This window comes from Telopea speciosissima, chromosome 3 (assembly GCF_018873765.1).
Source record: "Telopea speciosissima isolate NSW1024214 ecotype Mountain lineage chromosome 3, Tspe_v1, whole genome shotgun sequence".
Lineage (NCBI taxonomy): Eukaryota > Viridiplantae > Streptophyta > Magnoliopsida > Proteales > Proteaceae > Telopea > Telopea speciosissima.
Genome location: NC_057918.1, coordinates 57,275,106 through 57,295,893, shown reverse-complemented (window position 1 = coordinate 57,295,893; position 20,788 = coordinate 57,275,106). Strand labels below are relative to the sequence as shown.

Genomic DNA, 20,788 nt, shown 5'->3' with positions numbered 1-20,788 from the left:
TTGACCAGGTACGACCCATTTCAATATTTTTTGATAATACAAGTGCCATAAGTATCTCAAAAAATCTTATCATGCATTCTCGTACGAAACATATTTCCATTCGTTATCATTTCCTACGAGAGAAGGTTACTGACGGTGATGTCCAGTTAGATTTTGTTCCTACTAAGGAGCAAGTTGCCGATATATTCACCAAACCATTACCTAAGGATGCCTTTGAGTATCTTCGTCAGAAATTGGGTGTGGTTATCCTTCCCCAGCATTGAGGCACTTAGGCGCATGGGAAAGGGGGAGCTCGAGCTTATTGCTTGACGTTTTTGCTCCTCCACTTCAGTTAGTGAAGGTGGAGCCGAACGAAGCTATTTCCCAAGGTATGAATCTTCTCTTTGAAATTGTTGACAAAGGGGGAGAGAGGCAACTTCAAGTTATCTCAGTTAGGGGGAGTTTTGGCAATGTGCGTTGTTTGAAGTTGTATGTGTTGCCACCAATTCGAAAGGAGGAGTTTGTTATCTATATGTTGAGCAACATATTTGCAACACATTTATTGTAATTGGGGTCAACATTACATTGCCAAAATGTCTGCATTAAACTGGTACATTAAATTGAGGACCAAGTGTATTGGTTCAATTTGGTTCAATTTCTAAGTGGCTCAGTTCGAACCAAACCAGTACTGTTTTTGGTTCAAGGACATTTTATATGCTTGAGTGGATTTATGATGTCAGCCCACTACAATGTTCTCTTATGAAACATAATTTCAGAAATTTAGTGGATTGATGATAGGCAGCCCATATCTACTTTGGTCTCGGTCAAGTAGAGGAGTTAAGTTTAATAAGGCCTCTTGATACATGGTGGACAGCAAAGGATCATGACATCAGCAAGGTAATGGGGTCTTCAAATAGGTTCAAGGAAGTTTTACTTAATTAGCAAAGGTGGCAGGTTTATAAATATAGTGGTTGCTGCCACTTGGATGTCTATGCAAGGTAAATTAAGTTTTGGACAGCAACTCCTTGAATATTCGTGATATGGCTTTATTTGTGTGCATTCAAAATCTGAGATTCTATTTTAGAAGGCAGCCGAGTAGAAGATCTTTGCTACATGTGATCACTGCCTTAATAAGAATCCAAATCAGATTCGAAAAGGTCCAATATGAAGCTTCTATATGTGAATGATGGGTTGGTGTGTTTTTAGAAAGTGAATTTTAGTCAGCCACATTAGTTTGAAATAAGGAAAGCTTAAGTTATAAGAAATTCCTTTTAGGAATTCTCTCCCTTGAATATGGATTGCTTGCTGCCGACCTTCCTTGATAAAAAAAAAGGGGACCTCTCTATTGAAATAACGTGGAACTCTCTACAGTTGTAGAATTAAGGATCAAGAGAAAAAAGTGAGAGAATCTATGGTGCTCGGTGTTTTGACTGTAGAACGGTGTGGAGAAAAGAAGAGAAACAGAGAAGAGAGAGAGAGTAAGAAAATATCATTTTGATATGGTGTATTGAAGAAGAAGGATGTTTCCCAGTTGCTTGTTGATTTGATTGGTGGAATATGAAGGCAACGTGCAGGCAGAATATGAGCTCTCTTAATTGCAGCATATTTATGAGTTGAAAGGCTCTTTATTTGAGTATATGAAAAGTAAGAGAGAATGAGTTTGGAACCACAGGTATGTTGAATTTTTTATATGCTCTTATGTTGCTGCTGTGGTTATGAAAGCACTCTTATGATTTAAAGTTACCCGGATTCAAATGCTTGCTTGTCACATCCATTTGTTGCTGATCTAAGCTTCAAGTAGTGTTACTGCTATCATGATTTGCTTATAAAAATCAAATACTGTTGCAATGGTGTTGATCTAATACTGCTACTCGAGCATGTGCCATAATTATTAATGTTGGAGTCATACAAAGGTATTGGCTGATCATTTCTGTCTCTACATCACTTGTCTGAGTTTCCTATAACTACTACTATATATGATGGTGTTGTGCACATAATCTGAAACTGTGGATTGATATTCATATTATATAATGTGTTATTAATATTGTGTTATTAATATGATCATGCTGCTATTCTGAAAGACACTGGTAGTTATATAGTGTTAATCACGGGCATGATTTTGTTGCTACTGTTATGAGCTATTGGGGCTGCCTCGTTCAAGTTTAAGTGCTCTTTATTTGTTGATGTTGGTGCTGCCCATATCTGAAGTTATGATCATGATGGTTATAATCTTGTTATATGCTACTATCTATTAAAGTTGTGATTACTCTACTGCTGCCATATTGCTCCGGTTATTTTCACACCTTGTCTGTGAAAGTGGTGGTTGGCTGAAGACATAAAAATCAGAGAGGGTGCCATATTATTGTAGTTCTGATTTTTATCTTTCTACATGTATGTTTACTTTGGGCCTTGGGTAGACATCATGTATTAGGGGGTTTTCATTGTAAACCTTTAAATATTGGTGATTGGTTGTAAACACTATTACGTGGGTGCGTAACTAGTGTCTTTGGGGTTGTAACTCCAAACATAGTGGGTGTTGTGTTGAATTTTTGTAAGGGGTGGGTGCTCCTCACTGGTGGGTGCTAGTGGAATTATTCCGTATCGTGCTTATACGTATAGGCCATTTTTTGAGTCGGTGCTCGAGTGGTCATTGCACTGTGGACGTAGCCTTCGGGTGAACCACGTAATTCTCTGTGTGCCTTGTGGATTATGTTTGTGCTTTCAGGTATTTGTTGATGAGAGTGGCACGTGAGGAAACATTTTTAGACATCACTGATTCACCCCCTTCTCAGTGATCCATTGGGTATGATAGGGCTAGGACCCAAGATGTAAATATAACGACTCTCATGCGATGCCTATTTGGAACAAATGGTCCGTTGGTCTGGGTACGGGTCAAGTTATCGTCTGGGGAAGGTATTAGGCACCCCAGTCCTCCCAGACTTGCTGATCTTTCTATTTCTAGGCATAAGTGATGGCATAACATGCTTTGGGGGAATGTAAAATGCAAGAAAAATTGCAGGAAAGTAAAATACGGGGAGGGTAGAGAAACACATACCCGAAGGTTCGGCTGGAAGGCAAGGAATAGTATACAAGAATGTAAAAAAAGGACTCAAATCCTAATAAACCTAAGCAAGATTGACACTATGCTAAGCATGATAATGCAATGGATACATACATGCAAAAATAATGTTTCGATATATATGCATTGTGAAACATGGAAGTAAAATATAACAATATGCGTGCAAGGCATATGAAGGAACTGGTAAGAATGAATGCATAGAGGAATTTTAGGCTAGGGGGATGGGGATCATGCAAAGGGATGCATGCATGCTGAGGGATGAGGCATGACATAAATAAAATAATGATAAAGAAAGAAAGAGGGGAGGGGTGTGACCACCATCTAGAAAGATGGGATCACACCTTCCTCAGGAGATGCAAGATGATAATTAAGTAAAAACAACACGTAATAAATATAATTGAGAGGCTAAAGGAGACCTACCTAGTTGAATGAAAATGATGTTGTGGAGGTTTCCTTTTGTAACTCAGGAGATTTGTACGTAGAGCAAGTATCGCCGCTTGAAAGGATTCTCTTGTCTCTTGTAAGAGAACATTACATTGTCAAGCCAAGATTACCGGATTGGTGTCTCCACCAAGTGTTCATCTTGAAGTCTCAAATGGGATTGTAGTTCTCAAGAGGTGGAGGGAGGGGTAGGCTAAGGCCAAGTGAGAGTCCAAAGCTTAGAATAGGCTAAGTATGGGTGTAAAGGAGCACTATGGGTGTAAAGGAGCACTGTCTCTGAACTGGGGACTAGGCAAAGCTCATAGAAAGTGCATATAACCCTCCTCAACATGAGAGGGGGTGTATTTATAGATATAGAGAGGTGTGTGTGCATTCCCAAATTGGTGTAGGTGTAGCTATGTTCATCCGGATCGTCCAATTGGGAGGCCTTTGCATCGACAGTAGGTGTAAAGTCAAGGTAAGGACCCATGGATGGATGGCATGTTTTTTATTATCTTAGGAAAGGTTTCTTGGGGCCTAAGGGAGCCAAGATTGAGATCTGATGTGCCAAAAATAGGTTGGGTCGCAAAAGAAATCGCAATCAAAGCAAAATATGGCAGGTTTGGGCTTCTCGGATTTATAAAGACTCGACATTGAAATTGCTCGAGTTGACATCAAGGTGGGTTGGAATCGAAATCAAGTGGCTATCGATGAATAGGACTCGACATTGAGGGAAATGGATCTGCTGTCGATTGTCGTTGTCTGAATGTCAAAGTAGGATAGACAGTAAGGATGTTTTGTCTGACAGTGAAAGGGCATGGCTTGATGTTGATGGATGGTGGGTTCAATGTCAACTTAGGGCCTTTGAGTGTTGAACCAGGTTCTAGTGTCGACAGGGGTGGTTTGGGCTGTTTGAGCCAGGTTCGGGGCTGGGCCAGGCTGGTTCCAAAGGGTCTTGGTCAGGGCTAGCCTTTCCAAGGGTTCTTGGAGGGCTTGGAGGCTTTGGTTTGGGCTCTGGTAAGGGGAAAAGATGATCGGTATACGGATTCGGGTAGTGCATACTGGCGCTACATCCACTGATACACTGGCTCTAGGCCTTGGAGGGTACTCATCATCGTTACGGGAAACCTCCGGGGGAAAAGACAAAATGAGGTGTCTACGCCAGGGTGAAATGTTGATGGCACCCAGTTTGGACAAAGGTAAGGAAATTTTGGTTGATAAAATTCTTCCTGTGGAGTTGCCACGGGAAGAGGTTGCTCAGGGACTCGGAATGGTTGTGGCTAAGACGATGATTTCAGATCAAGTTGTTGCTGGGAGTGTGGTGAGGGGCGATTCTTCTAACACACATGGAACTTTTTCTTCATTGCCATTAACTTTGGTTTAGGGTGCTGGTGAGGGTGAGGCTCGTCGTTTGTTGCAGCCGACGGGCAGGCGTCTGGATTACCTGCTGGATGATATTAGGGAAGCGAGGTTTTTTGAAAGTGTCTCAGATTCTGAGGAGGGTTCTGACATGGGTGGAAGTATGATGGAAAAGGGTGCTGGTGACTGATGATTTGGGAGAGGTCCCTTCCTTGTTTTATTTGAAGTTGAAGGGCTTCTGTTCAGATGGTAGGGATAAAACTTGTCGCAGCGATAAGCAAGTTATCCTTGCCACGAGAGGTGATTTTATTGTGGGATTTGGAAAGCAGGAATTGGATTGGAAATTATCTTTAGAAGAGATTCGAAAATCGAGTTTGATTATTGGCAAAAGCTTTAATGCATTCATGTTGCATTTGGAGGAGGACTAGGTTTTGCAACCTGTGGAGGAAAGTTTTGGTCTACCAGGTGGAAGACACTAATAGGGCTGAAGTGCCTATAGCGTTGTTGCATCGCAGAATTACTGGGTCCATGGGACCCACTATCTCTCCCTCAAAGTTGTCCTGATGATTATGCTCTTTTGGAATATTCGGGGGTTGGGTAAGAAGCCGTCTTTGTGACGTTCAAGATCTATTATTTTATCATCAAAGGTGGACCTTGTGGTGATTGCGGAACCTAAAATTCCGTTTTCTAAGGCTTATAGAATTATGAGAAAAAATGGGATGGATGATGTTTGTTCCAATGGTGCTGCCAATGGAGATAAAATCTGGGTTTTTTGGAAGAGGGAGGTTCAAGCTTTAGTGGTGAATGATCACGGTTAGTTTGTTACTTTGGAATGTATTCCCAATTCTTCCAAAGTTATGGTGTCGTTTGTGCATGCATTTTGTTCAGTGGGGGAAGCGTAGGGATTTATGGGATGGTCTATTAGAGCTTGCCAATTTGGTTTCTTTGCCTTAGGCGATTGGAGGCGATTTTAATGCGATCCTTTGGAAAAAGTGGGGGGGGGGAGATCGGCTTGCCCTATCTCTCTTAAGAAGTGTGAAAGTTTGTCAATGACGTGGCTCTTATTGATGGAGGTTTTCAAGGAAATAATTTCACTTAGTCCAACAACCAAAATGGTGGTTGTAAGGTTTTAGCTCGGCTTGATCGGTTCTTATTTAATGATCTTTGGGATAATTCTTTTGCTTTAAACCGGGTGGTTCATTTAAATCGGGCTTGTTCCGGCCACATGCCTGTTCAATTAGAATTTTCTGTGCAGATGATGGAAAGAATATCTTCTTTTAAATTCCAACAAATGTGGTTGTCTCATCCAGGCTTTATGGATTGTGTTAGGGAGTGTTGGTCTAAGCCATGTTATGGCTCCCCTCTTCACATCCTCTTGTTTAAATTAAAGGGTCTTCGATCCCACTTGTGAGGGTGGAATAAGTCAATTTTTGGCAATGTTCATCAAAATGTCAGGAATGCCTAGGATAGAGTTATTAGAGCGGAAATTGAGTATGAGCAAAATCCTGATGAGATTAAAAGTGGGGAGTTGGAAGATGCAAGAGGGGTTCTACATGAGGTTTTGCTTCAGGAAGAAATATTCTGGAAACAAAAGTCCAGGGTGAGATGGCTCAAGGAGGGGGAAAGAAACACTAAATTTTTCCATACAATGGTCAATGTTTGTAGGCGGAATAGAGGGGTGGAGAAAATTAAAAACTGGTGACGGTGTTTGGGTTACTGGGTCGGCAGGTGTTGCAGCAGATGCGGTTAATTATTTTCTGATATTTTCACCTCCCAAGGGTGTCAATAGGATGAGGATTTGCTTCATCATATCCGTTTTCTGATGAGGATAATGGTTTTCTTTTAGCCTCCCCAACTCTGAAGGAGGTGAAGGGCGCAGTGCACGAGGCCCGGATGGCATTACGGATTATTTCTTCACGGCGTGTAGGGATATCATTGGTTCAGATGTTTGGGAGGCGGTCAAGGACTTCTTTTCTAGGGGTTTCTTGTTGCAACGTTACACGTCAGCGAACCTAGTGTTGATTCCAAAGAAGGAGAACCCTGAGGTAATGTCTGATTTTCGCCCTATCAGTTTATATAATTTTTCGTATAAAATAATTGCTAAAATTATCTCTTTAAGACTGGCTTCCATTCTACCTTCTATCATCTCAGAGGAACAAGGAGCCGTTGTCCAAGAGGTTGTTCAAGATATTAATAGGAGTACCCGCGATGGTAATGTGGTTCTTAAACTAAACATGGCAAAGGCGTATGACCACTTAGTGTGGGACTTTTTATTTAAAGTCTTAGTCAATTTTGGGTTTTTCGAGGTGTGGATAGCTTTGATTAAAAAATCGGTGGAGAACTGTTGGTTCTCGGTGGTTTTGGACAGATTGCCTATTGGTTTCTTTAAATCATCGAGGGGGGGTGCACCAAGGAGACCCTTTATCGCCATCCCTTTTCATTATTGCCGAGGAAGTGCTGAGTAGAGGTTTACGATCGTTATTCATTGAGAGACGAGCAGAGTACTTTCGGCTTCCTAGGGGATGTCCTAGAATTTCGCATAGCTTGTTTGCGGACAACAGCATAATTTTTTCCAGGGATTTGAAAAATTCCTTGAAACAAATTCTTAGTTTTATTAGCAGATATGAGAATTTTTCTGGTCAATTAATTAACAAAGACAAAAGTTGCTTTGTTATGAGCGATAAAGCTGCAAAGAATATGTGCAGGATGGTAGAGATGGTCACTGGTTTTACTAGGAAAAAATTGCCGATCATGTATCTTGGGGCTCCGCTCTATGCTGGTCGACTCCGGGTTGGTTTCTTTGATGAGTTTTTGGCTAAGCTGCGTAAGAAAGTGCCCGGTTGGAAGGGGAAATTGTTGTCTTCGGGTGGGAGACTTGTTTTACTCAAACATGTTCTTGCATCTATTCCCACTCATTTTATTTCGACTCTTGATATGCCGAAAACTGTTATGAAGAGATTCAATAGCATTTGTGCGGACTTTCTATGGGGACAGTCAAAATGGGGGAATCGTCATCACTGGGTGGGCTGGTCTGGGGGTGTGACATCTGGAGGACATTGGTCTGGCTTTACGGTTAAAATGAATGTGGCGCTCCTTGTCGGCAAACTCATTATGGTGTTCTTTTTTTAGAGCAAAATTTCTCAAAAATGAACATATTGTCTTGGCTGGATTGAGGTCGGTTGGCTCGGTGTCTTGGCGAAGAGCCTTGTTGCATAAAGAGCTGCTTCTTTCAAGGTCACAATGGTTGATTGGTAAAGGAGAAGTCAATTTTGTGGAATTAGGAATTGACAATTTGACATAGCGACATGGCATTATAGAGAGCAATTAGAGCAATTAGAGCAATTTGATAAGGCTGACCATAAGGGAGAAAAAAAAACAGAGCAATTTGATCCATGGGAGACCTAAGGGCAAGAGCGCAAATGCACTGAAGCTGGGCCAGGGTAAGTGGCAGGCCGCATATACAAGAGCTTGGGCAGTAGGAAGCAAATTTCCAACCCGTAAGAGCCGTTTGGACAGCTCATAAAGTGGAAACTGCTTTTCCCATTTGCAACCTGTCTCTACGAGTTCTCTCTATCTTAAAAATAACATAGGAGAACCTTTTCTCACTACTAGTAGGTCCATGACAGAAGGAACATCACCTGCCATCAACACAGTTGACTCACAAACGGCCCTTAAATGTGAACCATGCCACCATTTTTCAGGAGTAAAAATGGTTTAAAGTGTTTATGGCAACTTTTTATGGATAGGGGTTACTACAACCAGCATAAGATAAAGGCACAGATCAGAAATGCTTCAGACTTGAGAGGAATCCTATTCCTACCTTCCAGACATATAAGTTAATATCATACAGCTGTTAGCTATAAGACTCACACTATCCATATTCCGAAGAGCCACAGTCCACGGCAGGCCCCACATGCCACGATACTGTCTGCTTTGGTTAAGATTCGCCACATGACTTTAAAACGCATCATTTCATGTGAAAGTTAGCCGCCACTTATATAGATATTCTATGGCCTAAACACAGCCGATATGAGGCTAAATTCCATGGCACAACATATTCTTCCACACTTAAAAAGGGCAGAGCCACTTGATGGACAGATTCAATGGTTAGGATCAATGGTTCAATAAGATATTTCATCCGATGAAATCCCGGAGCATGCTTATGAATCCACACAGAGTTACTTACGCAACTTAATCTTTTCGCAAGACCAAATAATTTACCTTGTGAAGGTTATCTTTCTTCTTCAGAAAGCTGAAGGGTCAAATCTTTATAATCTGCACCAAAAAATTCTGGCATCTTGAACCTAGCTTCCTTTGAACTTCTATTTTACACTTCCACCATTTAGTTGCAGCTGAAAACCAGAAACACTGAAGAACAGTTTTCAAACCTAAGCACAAGATCACATCTTTGTTTTTATTGGTGGGACTGATTACAGTTCATATCAATAATCCTTCTGTATATCTATCCTCTCTCAAGGAAAAACAAAAAGACTAGAAAGACTAGTCACCAGAGGTTGAGATGATCTGAAAGTTCCGTCCATAGTGTTGAACAAGTCAATTTGAGATGGATGAATGCAGCAGGGCATCCCATGGTCATAGTTTTATTGTGAAGAAGAACGAGCCTGCATGCATTAAACAACAACTTTGAACTGGCCTTTGATGAATTAGACACCAGAAACAGAGTCAGAACACAACCATGTGTGCATATCATACCACAATTCACATGTTTGACAGCATCCCTATTTGAACTGTGTAAATAAATATGCGAGACTGCAACATCAAAGCATGCACTAAATCCTAAAACACACACAATACATTCTATTCTGACATGACACGTGAAGGAACTCGTAAAAGACAAACCTGTCTGGTACAGCAGGTGCATTCTTGAGTACATTTTTTCGGGTTTATATAGCATAAAATCTGAGCAGGATATCATCCCTCCCATATTGGTTGACTAAATAAGCCTAAAACTGAACACTTCTAATGAAATTATAGTATTTACAACGGAAATTCAGAACCCCAAACACCATGAACACAAGCTACTGGGTTGAAACAAATTCACATGTAAAAGTATTCATATGTAAGTAACACACACACCAATCAATCAACAAAATCCCTTCCAAGAAACACTTTTGAGCTGTTCACCATAGTTAACTCTTAACTCATTGCCCTTAAAACTGTTCCACAACCATAACAGTGCTTCTTTAAATATAAGGGCCTTTGTGCTCAAATGAAACCAACCAGCTCCCCCCCCCCCCCCCCACCAAGAATTTGTCAGTGCGGATGAAAATGGTAAAATACAGATTAATTTGTTAGAGCACATGTCAATTCCGTTCACTTCCTTACAGGACAAAACCATCTCACTTTCTTCCTCATGCATCCCCATTAATCAGCATAGAATTGTTTGAATCCATTCGTCAAAATGAAATTGAACTCACAATTCACTTCAAAGTACAAACGAACGATGCAAGCTAAGAATACAGATATGGAGAAGATGTCATGGAAGTGAATATAAGAGTAGCAGTAGCAGCAGAGCAGCAGCCATGATACAGGATAGGTGGCAATATAGGGAATCAAAAGCAAAGAATTTAAAATTTTTACTTCATTCTATCAAAAATGATATTTACTTCTTACTCCCAATCTAGGAATTGAGTTGAGAGTACAGATTGACAGACAGACAAATACCTGAATTTACAGAGACTCGATCCATCACCCATATCTATTTATATATAACAACAACATGATCACAACTGATTAACATAGCCTTCAACAGATTTATCATCTCAACCCACCTCGACCTCACACCCCCGGTCTCTCTTTCATCTTCTATATGTAACAACTCTATGCATCAATAATAATCCTCTCCTCATGGTCAAAATTCTCCTTTCCTCTTGCAGGACAGAAGGAGCGGGCCCAACTAGCCTGTACTATACTGCAAGCAAGCACTCACCATTGAAGCATAAGAACTACCAAACCAAGACTCTCAGAGACAGTCTTGTAAGTTACAAGAAACCCAGAACAGGTTGATTGAGCTATAATGAATCTTGAATCATCCTACAATACAGCACTTCGAAGAAGATCTCCCTGATCAAGTTCATATCGGAGCTTCACAGATTGACTCTGTAATCAACAATAAGGGTTTGTTTCAGCACCATAGATTCAATTACCTCAGAAATGAACAGATAAATCACTACCCAGACAGCATAGATGATCATATATGAAGAACTAATAAGAATTAAGCCCACCCGAATTCCAAAAAGGCATAGATCATAAACAGCAAAAGAATTGTAAAAAGATTTGAAATAAACTGCAAAATATCTTTTTAAGAAGCGAATCACAATGAAACTAATCCATTATACAATTTCATCCATTAAATTTGGAATTTAAACGAAAATTCTAGGAAAAGATCAGCAGAGAAAAATAAGGGATTGGAAGTGGATAAGATGAATTAAACCTCAAAAACCGTTGCAGCAATGGCTCGACTCTCTGAAAGGAGAAGATCAGAGTCAACAGCCTTGCAATCTGGTGGTGTCTCGAACAAAGACAGCGAGAATTGTTTGTAAATGACACCCACATCAAAGTAAATAAGTCCAGAGCTTGGGATGTCGACACGAATACCCTTTACAGGGAACCAAAGAAATAGCTCTTGAGCCGAAAAACCAGATAAAGCTCCGATCTGGCCATAGCTAAGAAACCCAGACACGTTGCGCTCGTAATGCACCTCGTTCTCAAACTTGGCACTGCAGGACTGTTCAAGATGAACTTCGAACCTGCCGTTTCCATCGAAGCTGAATTCTGTCACCCCTTTTGGGAGCAAACCTATTGGGAGCCCATGCGACCTCAGGACTTCGTATATCGAAGAGGGTGATTCTGCTGAAGAAGCTGAGATTGCAACGGAAACGACTAAGAAGAAGATCATAATGGAACAAGATGAAGGTACCCTCTTCATCTTATTCTTAGAAAGAAAACGAGAAAAGATTGAATCTTAATTTCAAGCTTTTTGCTTTCTTTCTTCTCCTTTTATTCTGTGTGTCTCTCTCTTTCACTCGCTGTTCTTGGTGGGTTGCGAGAGAAGAGTAGGAAGAGTTGAAGCAACGTATCAACAATGAGGAAAATAACAGAAAATTTGAAGGAGAAGAAGACAGATATGCCAGCAAGAACACAGAAGGATTTTTTTTTTTTTTTTCTGTTTTTCTTTTTTGGGTTGATAAGAATACAGAAGGATTTAAGACGAGAGTGGAAGAGAAGATCGGAGTGGGGGATTTTTTATTTTTTATTTTTGGTATTATTGAAGGCGTGCGCTGGACCCGAATATGGATGTGAGGCGTGAGGATTGATTTATCAAAATATATTAAGAAAAAAAAAAGGGGGAAAGAATGCCACCCGATCGAGCAACGCCTGTTGCCTTTGCGTCTAGACACAAGGGTGGGCATAATGACCGTCAGACCCTTGATCTAAAGGTTGTGACAGTCATTTCACACGCCCCTGTGTTTGGGTGCAGGGGCAATGTGGTGGCATTCTACTTGCTAGTAAGTGTTAAAATCAATTTGATTCCAGGTATTCAGTTTGATTTCGGTTTTTTCCAAGAGATTGTTACTGTACATCATAACCAAACCAAGGACTGAATCGGCTCTAAAACTATGTACTGGAATCGAACCAAATTGTTTAGGTTCGAATTCATTGTCATCCACAATTTGTCCAAAGGGGGCGAAACTGGTTTACTGCTCATGGCAATATCGAATTATCAAGCCATTGAGCTTTGTAGTCGTCCATCTACACTTTGGGCTTGAGATAAGAATCAAGTGTCAAAGGGTTAAAATTGTGGGGAAATGCTTTCATTGATAGATAATGACATACATGGTGTTTGGCTCTTTTTCCAGTCGTTCAAACAACCAGTCTACTGTCTAGTTGGTCAACTATAATGAATGGTATGTGATAGAGAGCGCGGACGTGCCAGAGTCTTTAAGACTCAATATTTGAAGGAAATTGCGCTTCTGACTTCTAACCAGGAAATGTGGATTCCTCTCTTGCTTGGATTTCTCCAAGGAGTTTAAAATAATAAAGATCAAATTGTAATGTTCGAATAAAAGAACAATCACAAAACCAAATGATAGACTTGAAAGAAAATCAAGAACTCTATTGATTTAGATACTAGTATATCCAAAGAACATACCATTGAGGGAGAATCAAAGAAGAACTTGATGGATAGAATGACCGCAATGGTCAGAGTGAAAATTACACTAAGAAAATAAAAGATTACGCTAAGGCTTTGTTTGTCTCGGCGTAAAATTTTACCTCGAAACTCTTCCTTGGTAAATTTTACTTTGTAAATGTAAAATTTTATATGTTGAAATTTTTTTCAATGCGATGTCTCTATGGAAGTTATTCAACTGCTCCTCTTTAGGATATAGAAACTGCTTAATCCCACGTAACTTTTGATAACCACCACTCACAGTGGTTTTAGTTACTAGGCACCTTGCGGTTGCAACCATCTTAGCCCCATTAACTCCTCTTTCATAAGGGGGGGGGGGTTTGGCTTCCTGACCGATATTTTTATTGCTTCAATTACATCGGTCAATCATCACCAATTAATTGGTATTTTTAGGGTGTAAACACATGGTTACATATTTATAGAGACAACAAATGTCTAGAAGAATCTCAACAGACAGCTGTTCAAGTATGAGTTGGTTACAGAAGTTATTGAAGAAGAATTTTTTTTTTTTTTTTGGTGAAATTGAAGAAGATTTGATAGCATGAGTTGTTGTGTATAGAATACTATGGTGGCTTTTCCATGTCAGGGCCCCTCAAGCTCAACGGTGGTGGCCCAATGGTGAGCTTGTCACGTAGAAAATGAAAATGTAAATGAGATAGACCTTTGATAAATATATCAGCCACCTGATCAATGTAGAGATAAAACAAACAACCAATTCACGGGAGTCAACCATATCACGAACAAAGTGAAAATCTATCTTTATGTCCTTCGTTCAATAATGGAAAATCGGGTTAGCAAACAAGTAAGTTGCCCCGACATTGTTGCACCAAATAACCAGAGGTTTAGGAAGAAACACCCCCACTCTTGAAGCAAAGAACAAAGCCAAACCAACTTTGTAGCAACAACGCCAACGCGATATTCCGCTTCAGTAGAGGAGCGGGATACAGTTCGTTGTATGTATGAACACCAAGAGAACAAATGAAAGCCAAGGAAGACCCCATAACTAGTCATGGATTTGTGATCAATAGGGCAACTTGACCAATCAGCATCTGAATAGGCTCGGATCTCAATAGTAGGTGAGAAACAAAATAACAAACCATCCCCAAAAGTATGTTTCAGATAGTGCAAAGATGCACTTCACAGCAGACCAATGTACATCGGTAGGTGGATGCTTATACTGAGCAACCTGATTTACCACAAAGCTTATATTAGGTCGGGTAGGTGGATGCTTATACTAACCAACAAATATATTTTTGCTGACTATGAAATAAACCATCCTTTGTAGAAGTGATAGTTATACCAATAAAATAGTGAAGGCTTCCCAAATCCTTAATTGCAATGTGTTTGATAGAGCACAAACAAGTGCTTGTATGGCTGGAATGGAGTTTCCAGTGATGAGAAGATCATCAACATAAATCCGAAAGTAAATGGTAATTCCAGCTTGCTGATATATGAAGAGAGAGGTGTCCGTCCTTGAAGAATGAAAACCTTGGGAAATAAGAAATGCGCTCAAGCGAGTATACCAGGCCCTTAGCACCTGCTTAAGGCCATACAAGGACTTACGCAAGAGACAGACATGATCTGGAGTTGTAGAATCCACAAAGCCCGGAGGTTGAGACATGTACACAATCTCAATTAGATTGCCATAGAGAAATGCATTTTGGATATCTAATTTCTCAATTGGCCATTTGATCGTCACAACAAAAGATAAGACAACATGAATCATTGTCGGCTTTATTACTAGGCTAAAGGCTTCAGTATAGTCCAAACTAGTACGTTGGTGGAATCCTTTGGCGATGAGACGTGCCTTGTGATGCTCAATATAACCAGTAGATGTCATCTTTAGACGAAAAACCCACTTACAGCCGATGATATTCATAGTAGATGAGCGTGGAACAACCGCCCATGTCCCATTTCTTAAAAGGGCATTAAATTCTTCTTGCATCGCAGCACACCATAGAGCTGATTGTAAAGCATGTGTGTAGCAGGTAGGCTTAATATTGATAGCAATAAGATGCCTCATAGCAATGAGGTTGAGACAGCTAGGAGGAGGCTTAAGAGAACCAATGCGGGAGTGAGTGGTCATCTGTCACACCCCTATCCCAATAAGGGATAAAATGAGAATATAATCTAAGGGTATGATTAGGACGACATGTGTCATCCTAAAAAGCCACCACCAGGATCTCGATGCAGTGGTTCGAATCATAGTCAACTCAATACAATCTCACATGTACATCAGAGTCCGAAAGGAAACACATTTACAATAAGAGCAAATGTAGAAAATCAAGAGTGCGGAAGCATTACAATAATAAAAGAGTCTAAAAATCTAAGTGATAGATAATTTAGTATATTACATCTTATCTTAAAAGATCAACTAAAAGCTAAAAACCGTAGTAATATTACCGAGTTTATACAATACAAATGATGAAAACTAAAAGAAACAAAAGGTAAGATTCTCGATCCAAATGCATCATTGGCACAATCATCAATAGATACACAACACCATGGTCCTAGGTCATCGGTTGCAGGTTAGCGCCACCGAACAAAACATAACCAAAAGAAGAAGCCTCAAGCTCGTAACCAAGACATCTTCTGCAATCACATCTAAAAAAGTTGTGTAATGAGAGGTAAGCTCCACTAAGCCCAATGAGGGGATGGGAAACCCACAAGCAATAACATAGAGTCCATGATGTATGAATTAATTAGCAATATTATCCACCTAGCAATCATGTCTAAGTCACTAGGTTCTTAGTACTGCAACAACTCGAGAGACATCGCGGATCACTTATCTTATCACCACGATGCAACCTCAATTGTTACCTTGAGACCCACACCGTAGAAGCCACTCGCCACCCAGAGGCAGACCCCGATAACCAGAGGTCATCTTTGACCTGGCCTCGAATCACTCCTTAAGCCCACAGGGAGCCTTGGTTATCCAACACCTAAACCCCTATTGGTAAGGGTCATAGCAAGGGGATCATAATCCTAACCACAATACTATATGAAAATATCATGTTGAGAGATATTCTGGGTGCATCAATGTCCCATACCATCTATAACCTAGGTACCAGCATGACACGACACATGACAGGGAAATAATAACATTATAGCACTAACCACATGATGCAATATGATATTATTGTATCGAGAGGTATTCCAACTGCATTATTGTCCCATACCATCTATCACCTGGGTACCAGCACGACACGGCGCATGACAGACCAATTATAAACATGATGAAGGCATTAATAAGCCACATTCGTAATGCATACATTCGTAATTTCCATAAACATAGTTATAATAATACAAGAATGAGTATGCATGAGAAATGACATACAAGCATACTATAGTGCAAAACACTCCAAAATAAGTCAAATCCACACCCACTCACCTAGTAGTTCGCGTATTGATTATAAGGTTCATCGCCCGATCAGTGTTCTACATGTCTCCCCGTAAAAGTTTGGTTACCCAGGGATGCATGAAAATGTGTGTTAGGTAGGGTAGGAGGGGCCCCAAGAGGGTTCCCAAAGATTAACATTCAAGAAGGTACAAAAGAGTTGGAACGGACTTAGGGGTGGATGCATCAACATCTGGGTCCATCCCTGGCTCCGCCCAAGGCAAAAAGTCTTAGAACAAGGAACAGACTCATGGGCGGATTCATTACAGTGAATCCGACCATGGGTCTGCTTGCAAGTCAAAACCGAACGGAGAGGTTTATGCATTGGTTTAAAGGGAGGGTCTCAAGTGCATTAGGGAAGTAATATGTGATCCAAAGATGGACCCATATTCAAGTGTCCATCCAAGCCTTGGGTTCCAAGTGGAACCCTAGACCAAACCCAACCCATAGATCCTAGGACCCAAAACAAAGGGGGAGGGTAATCGATGGGGCATCAAGGGGTAGACCTTAGTACCACCTAGGGTTACCTAATTAGTATGTTTAGGAGTCATTTTATAGTTGTAGGTAAACCCCACTAAACTTCTCAAAATCCTACTTAGACAACCACGAAGTAAGCGAGGTCATCGGGGTACAATTCAAATTCCAACATTGCTGTCAAAACACAACAACAGGGTTTGGGCCCACTTTCAAGGGCCTTACACTCCAATTTGGTCATAGGTTTGATCATACTAAATGTATTACTTTAATTCTAGTTTATAACGCAACTTGAATCGCATCTATACAATATGCATAGACAAAGTTATGACCAAAAAAGTGAGCAAAGGTCGAGTGGTTAGTAGTTTTGGAGATGGGCGGATTCATTACAGTGAGTCCGGCCTTGGGTCTGCCCACACCCAGAACATGGGTTTTCAGCTCATAATTAATCCAAGTTGATTCCCAAGGCTTTTAGCATAAATGGCCATGGCAGGGGATCGCCACGTATCCTCCACCTCATCCCGTCCTTGGGGAGAAGAAGAGAGAGGTGAGTTGTATGTAAGGAGTCGCCACCTAGAGGAGGGTCTAGGATCCATGATGTAAATGTAATGACTCTTATGCTATGCACTTTTGGGGACAAATGGTCTGCTAGTCTGAGTACGGGTCAAGTTACGGTTCGGGGAAAGTATTAGGCAGTCCAGTCCGCTCGGACTTGCCGGTCTTTCTATTGCTAGGCAGGGTAAGGTCATAACATGCTTTGGGGGGAGAATGCAAAGGTGCAGAAAATTGTGAGAAAGTAAAATAAAAATATGAATAAGAAGCACATACCCGGAGGTTCGGCTGCAAGGAAAGGATTAGTATACAAGAATGTAAAAAAGGGACTCAAAACCTAGGTGATTTAAGCATAATTGACTCTAATCTAAGCATGGTGACGTGATAGGAACAAAACAAAGGTGATAAGTAAATGCATATGCACGGAGAAGCATGCAAATAAAAAGCAAAACACGAAAATATATGCATGGCATGCAAATAGATTAACATAAATGTTTGCATAAGAGAGCCTTAGACTACGGGGGATAAGAATCATGGAGATATGCATGCATGCAAGGTGTCTTCAACATAAAAGAGAAAAAGAAAATAAAGAGGGAGAGAGAAGAAGGAGGTGTGATCACCATCTAAAGAGATAGGATCACACTCCTCAAGAAATACAAAATGAAATAAATGGTAAAATCGACGTATACTTGAAAGTAAAGAATCACCTACCTAGTTAAAAGATGACTTGAAATAGAGAGTATGGAGGTTTTCCTTCGTGACTCAGGAGATTCATCCGTAGAGCAAGTTTTATCGTTCGTAAGGGGGCTTCTCTTGTCTCTTTGTATGCAACACTTCATTGTTTAAGCACTGAGATCACCGGATTGATGTCTTTAAGCCTTGATCTTGAAATTTGAAGTAGAATTTTAGCACTCAAGAGGTGCGAGAGGCAATAGGCTAAGACCAAGTGAGGGCTAAAGGCTAGAGACTCAAGGCACTTGAGCAAGGGAACTGAAATTGGGGCAAGCAAGCTCCAAACAATGGGTAATTGAACTAGGGGCCAAGTAATATTCATGTAACCCTCTTCAACATGAGAAGGGGTGTATTTATAGATGTAAAGGGGTGTATGTACTCCCAAATTCATGTAGGAATGCTAGGTTTGATCCGGATTATCCAAAAGAGGTGTCTTTGCATCGACGGTGGGTGTAAAATCAAGGTGAGAGCCAATGGGGTGTAGGCAAGTGGTTAGTTACTTTAGGAGAGGTTTCTTGCGGCCTAAGGGAGCCAATATTGAGATCCAAGTTGCAAAATTCGAGCTTGGTCGCAAACGGAATCGAGATCGGAGTAAAAAATGGCAAGGTTTGGCTTCTCGAATTTACACAGATTTGATAGAGAACTAGGATCGAGTCAACATCGAAGTGGGGTGCGGTTGACATCGAGTGGCTATTGATGAACAACACTCGACATCGAGGAAAAGGGCTCGAATGTCAATGGTTAAATTCTGAATATCAAGCCAAGTTAAACAATAGGGAGGTTCTGCCCGACAGTCAAAGGGCATTGGTCAATGTCGATGGGGTCGATGTCTACTCGGGATATTTGAGTGTCGACTTAGGTTTCGGTGTTGATAGGGATAGTTTGTGCTATTTGGGCCAGGTTCTGTGTTGGGCCAGGCTTGTTCCAAGGGATCTAGGTCAGGGCAAGCCTTTCTAGGGGTTCTTGGAGGGCTTAGAGGGTCTGATTTGGACTCCAACAAGGGGAATTGACGATTAGTAAATGGGTTCGGGCAGTGCACCCTGATGCTACATACATAGGTACACCAGCTCTAGGCCTTGGAGGGTGGTAATCATCGTCACGGGAAACTTCTAGATGGAAAAGACAAAATGAAGTGTCTACAAAGGCCATTAATGGCTCTGAGGGCTTGGGGGAAGTGTTCTAGGGCCACTTAGGGCCTAGGAAACCTATCTAAACCGAAATATCAATGGATTTAATGGATTGAATCTATTGTAAGAACTAAACCAAGGGTATAATGCATTTGAAGCCTAAGCTTTCAAATGGGTTTAAGGGAGAGGTCAATGGGCATTAGGAGAGTGCCATGGGTCTCTCCATGAGTCCACATACCTAAACTCAGCCCAACACTTGGTTTCAAGAAGAACCCAAGCCAAACCCCAACCATGAATCCCTAAAACCCAAAACAAACAAAGAGAAGGGGGGGGGAATCTCATGTACTTACCTTGGTCAAGATGGTGGCTTCAATGGCTGCCCTCCACTAATCCTTCTTCTCCTCTCCTTCCTTTTTCTTCTTCCTTCTCTCCTTTCTTCTCCTTCTTTCTTTTTTCCCTCTTCTCCCTCTCACTCTCCACGGTTTTGATTTGAATACCCTAGAAAAATGCACCGCTTAGATCATGATTCAAGTCTGAAGTATAGAGCTGAAGCCAAGGATAACGCAAGCACCCAAAGGTATGCAAAAAAGGGTAATCTAGAGTAGTATTAAAGAGACATTAGAGTGGGCTAACATTACCAATTAAAGATTATGGTAACCTGTTAATCACATACGCAAAGGTTTGAAATGCATAAGATAAAAATTGAGAAGGTAGATGAGCATGAAACAATAGGGCGAGACCAATCTCAATTATATGTCGCTATTTGCACTTGGTAGTGCCGTTTTGAGCTTGCGTATGGGGACATGATAATCTATGAGAAATCGCACATTGACGAAGAAATGAAGCTAACTTCTGAAACTCTCTACCCCCCCCCCCCTCATCAGATTGTAGGGATTTGATTTATAGGAAAAATAGTTCTCTACTAATGTCTAAAAAGAGAGGAAAATAAATAGTACATCAAACTTTAAAGACATAGGGAAAATCCAACAATATTTGCTATAGTCATTCAAAAACAGAACATAGTATTTGAAGTTGTCAACAGAGGTAACTAGGGACGCACCCCAAACATCTCAAGAGGAGCTGAGCTAATGGAGGAAGAAGAAACAAAAGGTTAACGATGACTCTTCGAGCACTAACAGGCATCACAAAGAGAGTGATCTTTATTAGAAATTGAGACATTAAACTGATGAAGAAGAGTACGTACAGTCTTATATGAGGGATGGCCAAGACGATTGTGCCAGGCAATAGCTAGAGATGAAGTTGCTATCATAGTGAGTGACTAAGGAGGAAGGGAGACGAGGGGTAACGAATACAATCTATTCGGGCGTTGGACTAAAATCCTCACCGTCTGTCGATCCTTGATTTGAAAATAATGAGGATGGAATTCAAACAAGACATCATTTTTCAAAGCAAATTTATGAACAGAGATTAAGTTTCTATGAATGTTAGGAACACAT

General features: G+C 40.8%; 1 protein-coding gene across 1 annotated transcript; it reads right to left on the bottom strand.

Annotated features, from left to right (window-relative positions):
• Nucleotides 1-10,403: 10,403 nt before the first annotated feature.
• LOC122653505 lies at nt 10,404-19,780 on the bottom strand. Its single transcript, XM_043847358.1, has 3 exons — nt 19,737-19,780; nt 11,292-11,835; nt 10,404-10,957 (listed from the first exon to the last, which is right to left on the bottom strand). The coding sequence occupies exons 2-3, from the start codon at nt 11,784-11,786 to the stop codon at nt 10,892-10,894; spliced, it is 561 nt and encodes a 186-aa protein (XP_043703293.1). The 5' UTR covers nt 11,787-11,835; nt 19,737-19,780; the 3' UTR covers nt 10,404-10,891.
• Between the last annotated feature and the right edge of the window lie 1,008 nt (nt 19,781-20,788).

Excerpts from the sequence above, each read along its gene's own strand:
- LOC122653505 (XM_043847358.1), bottom strand. The coding sequence starts at position 11,786 with ATGAAGAGGGTACCTTCATCTTGTTCCATTATGATCTTCTTCTTAGTC. Across the intron at positions 10,958-11,291 it reads TTGCTGCAACGGTTTTTGAG|AGTCAATCTGTGAAGCTCCG; the intron begins GTTTAATTCATC and ends TGTTGATTACAG.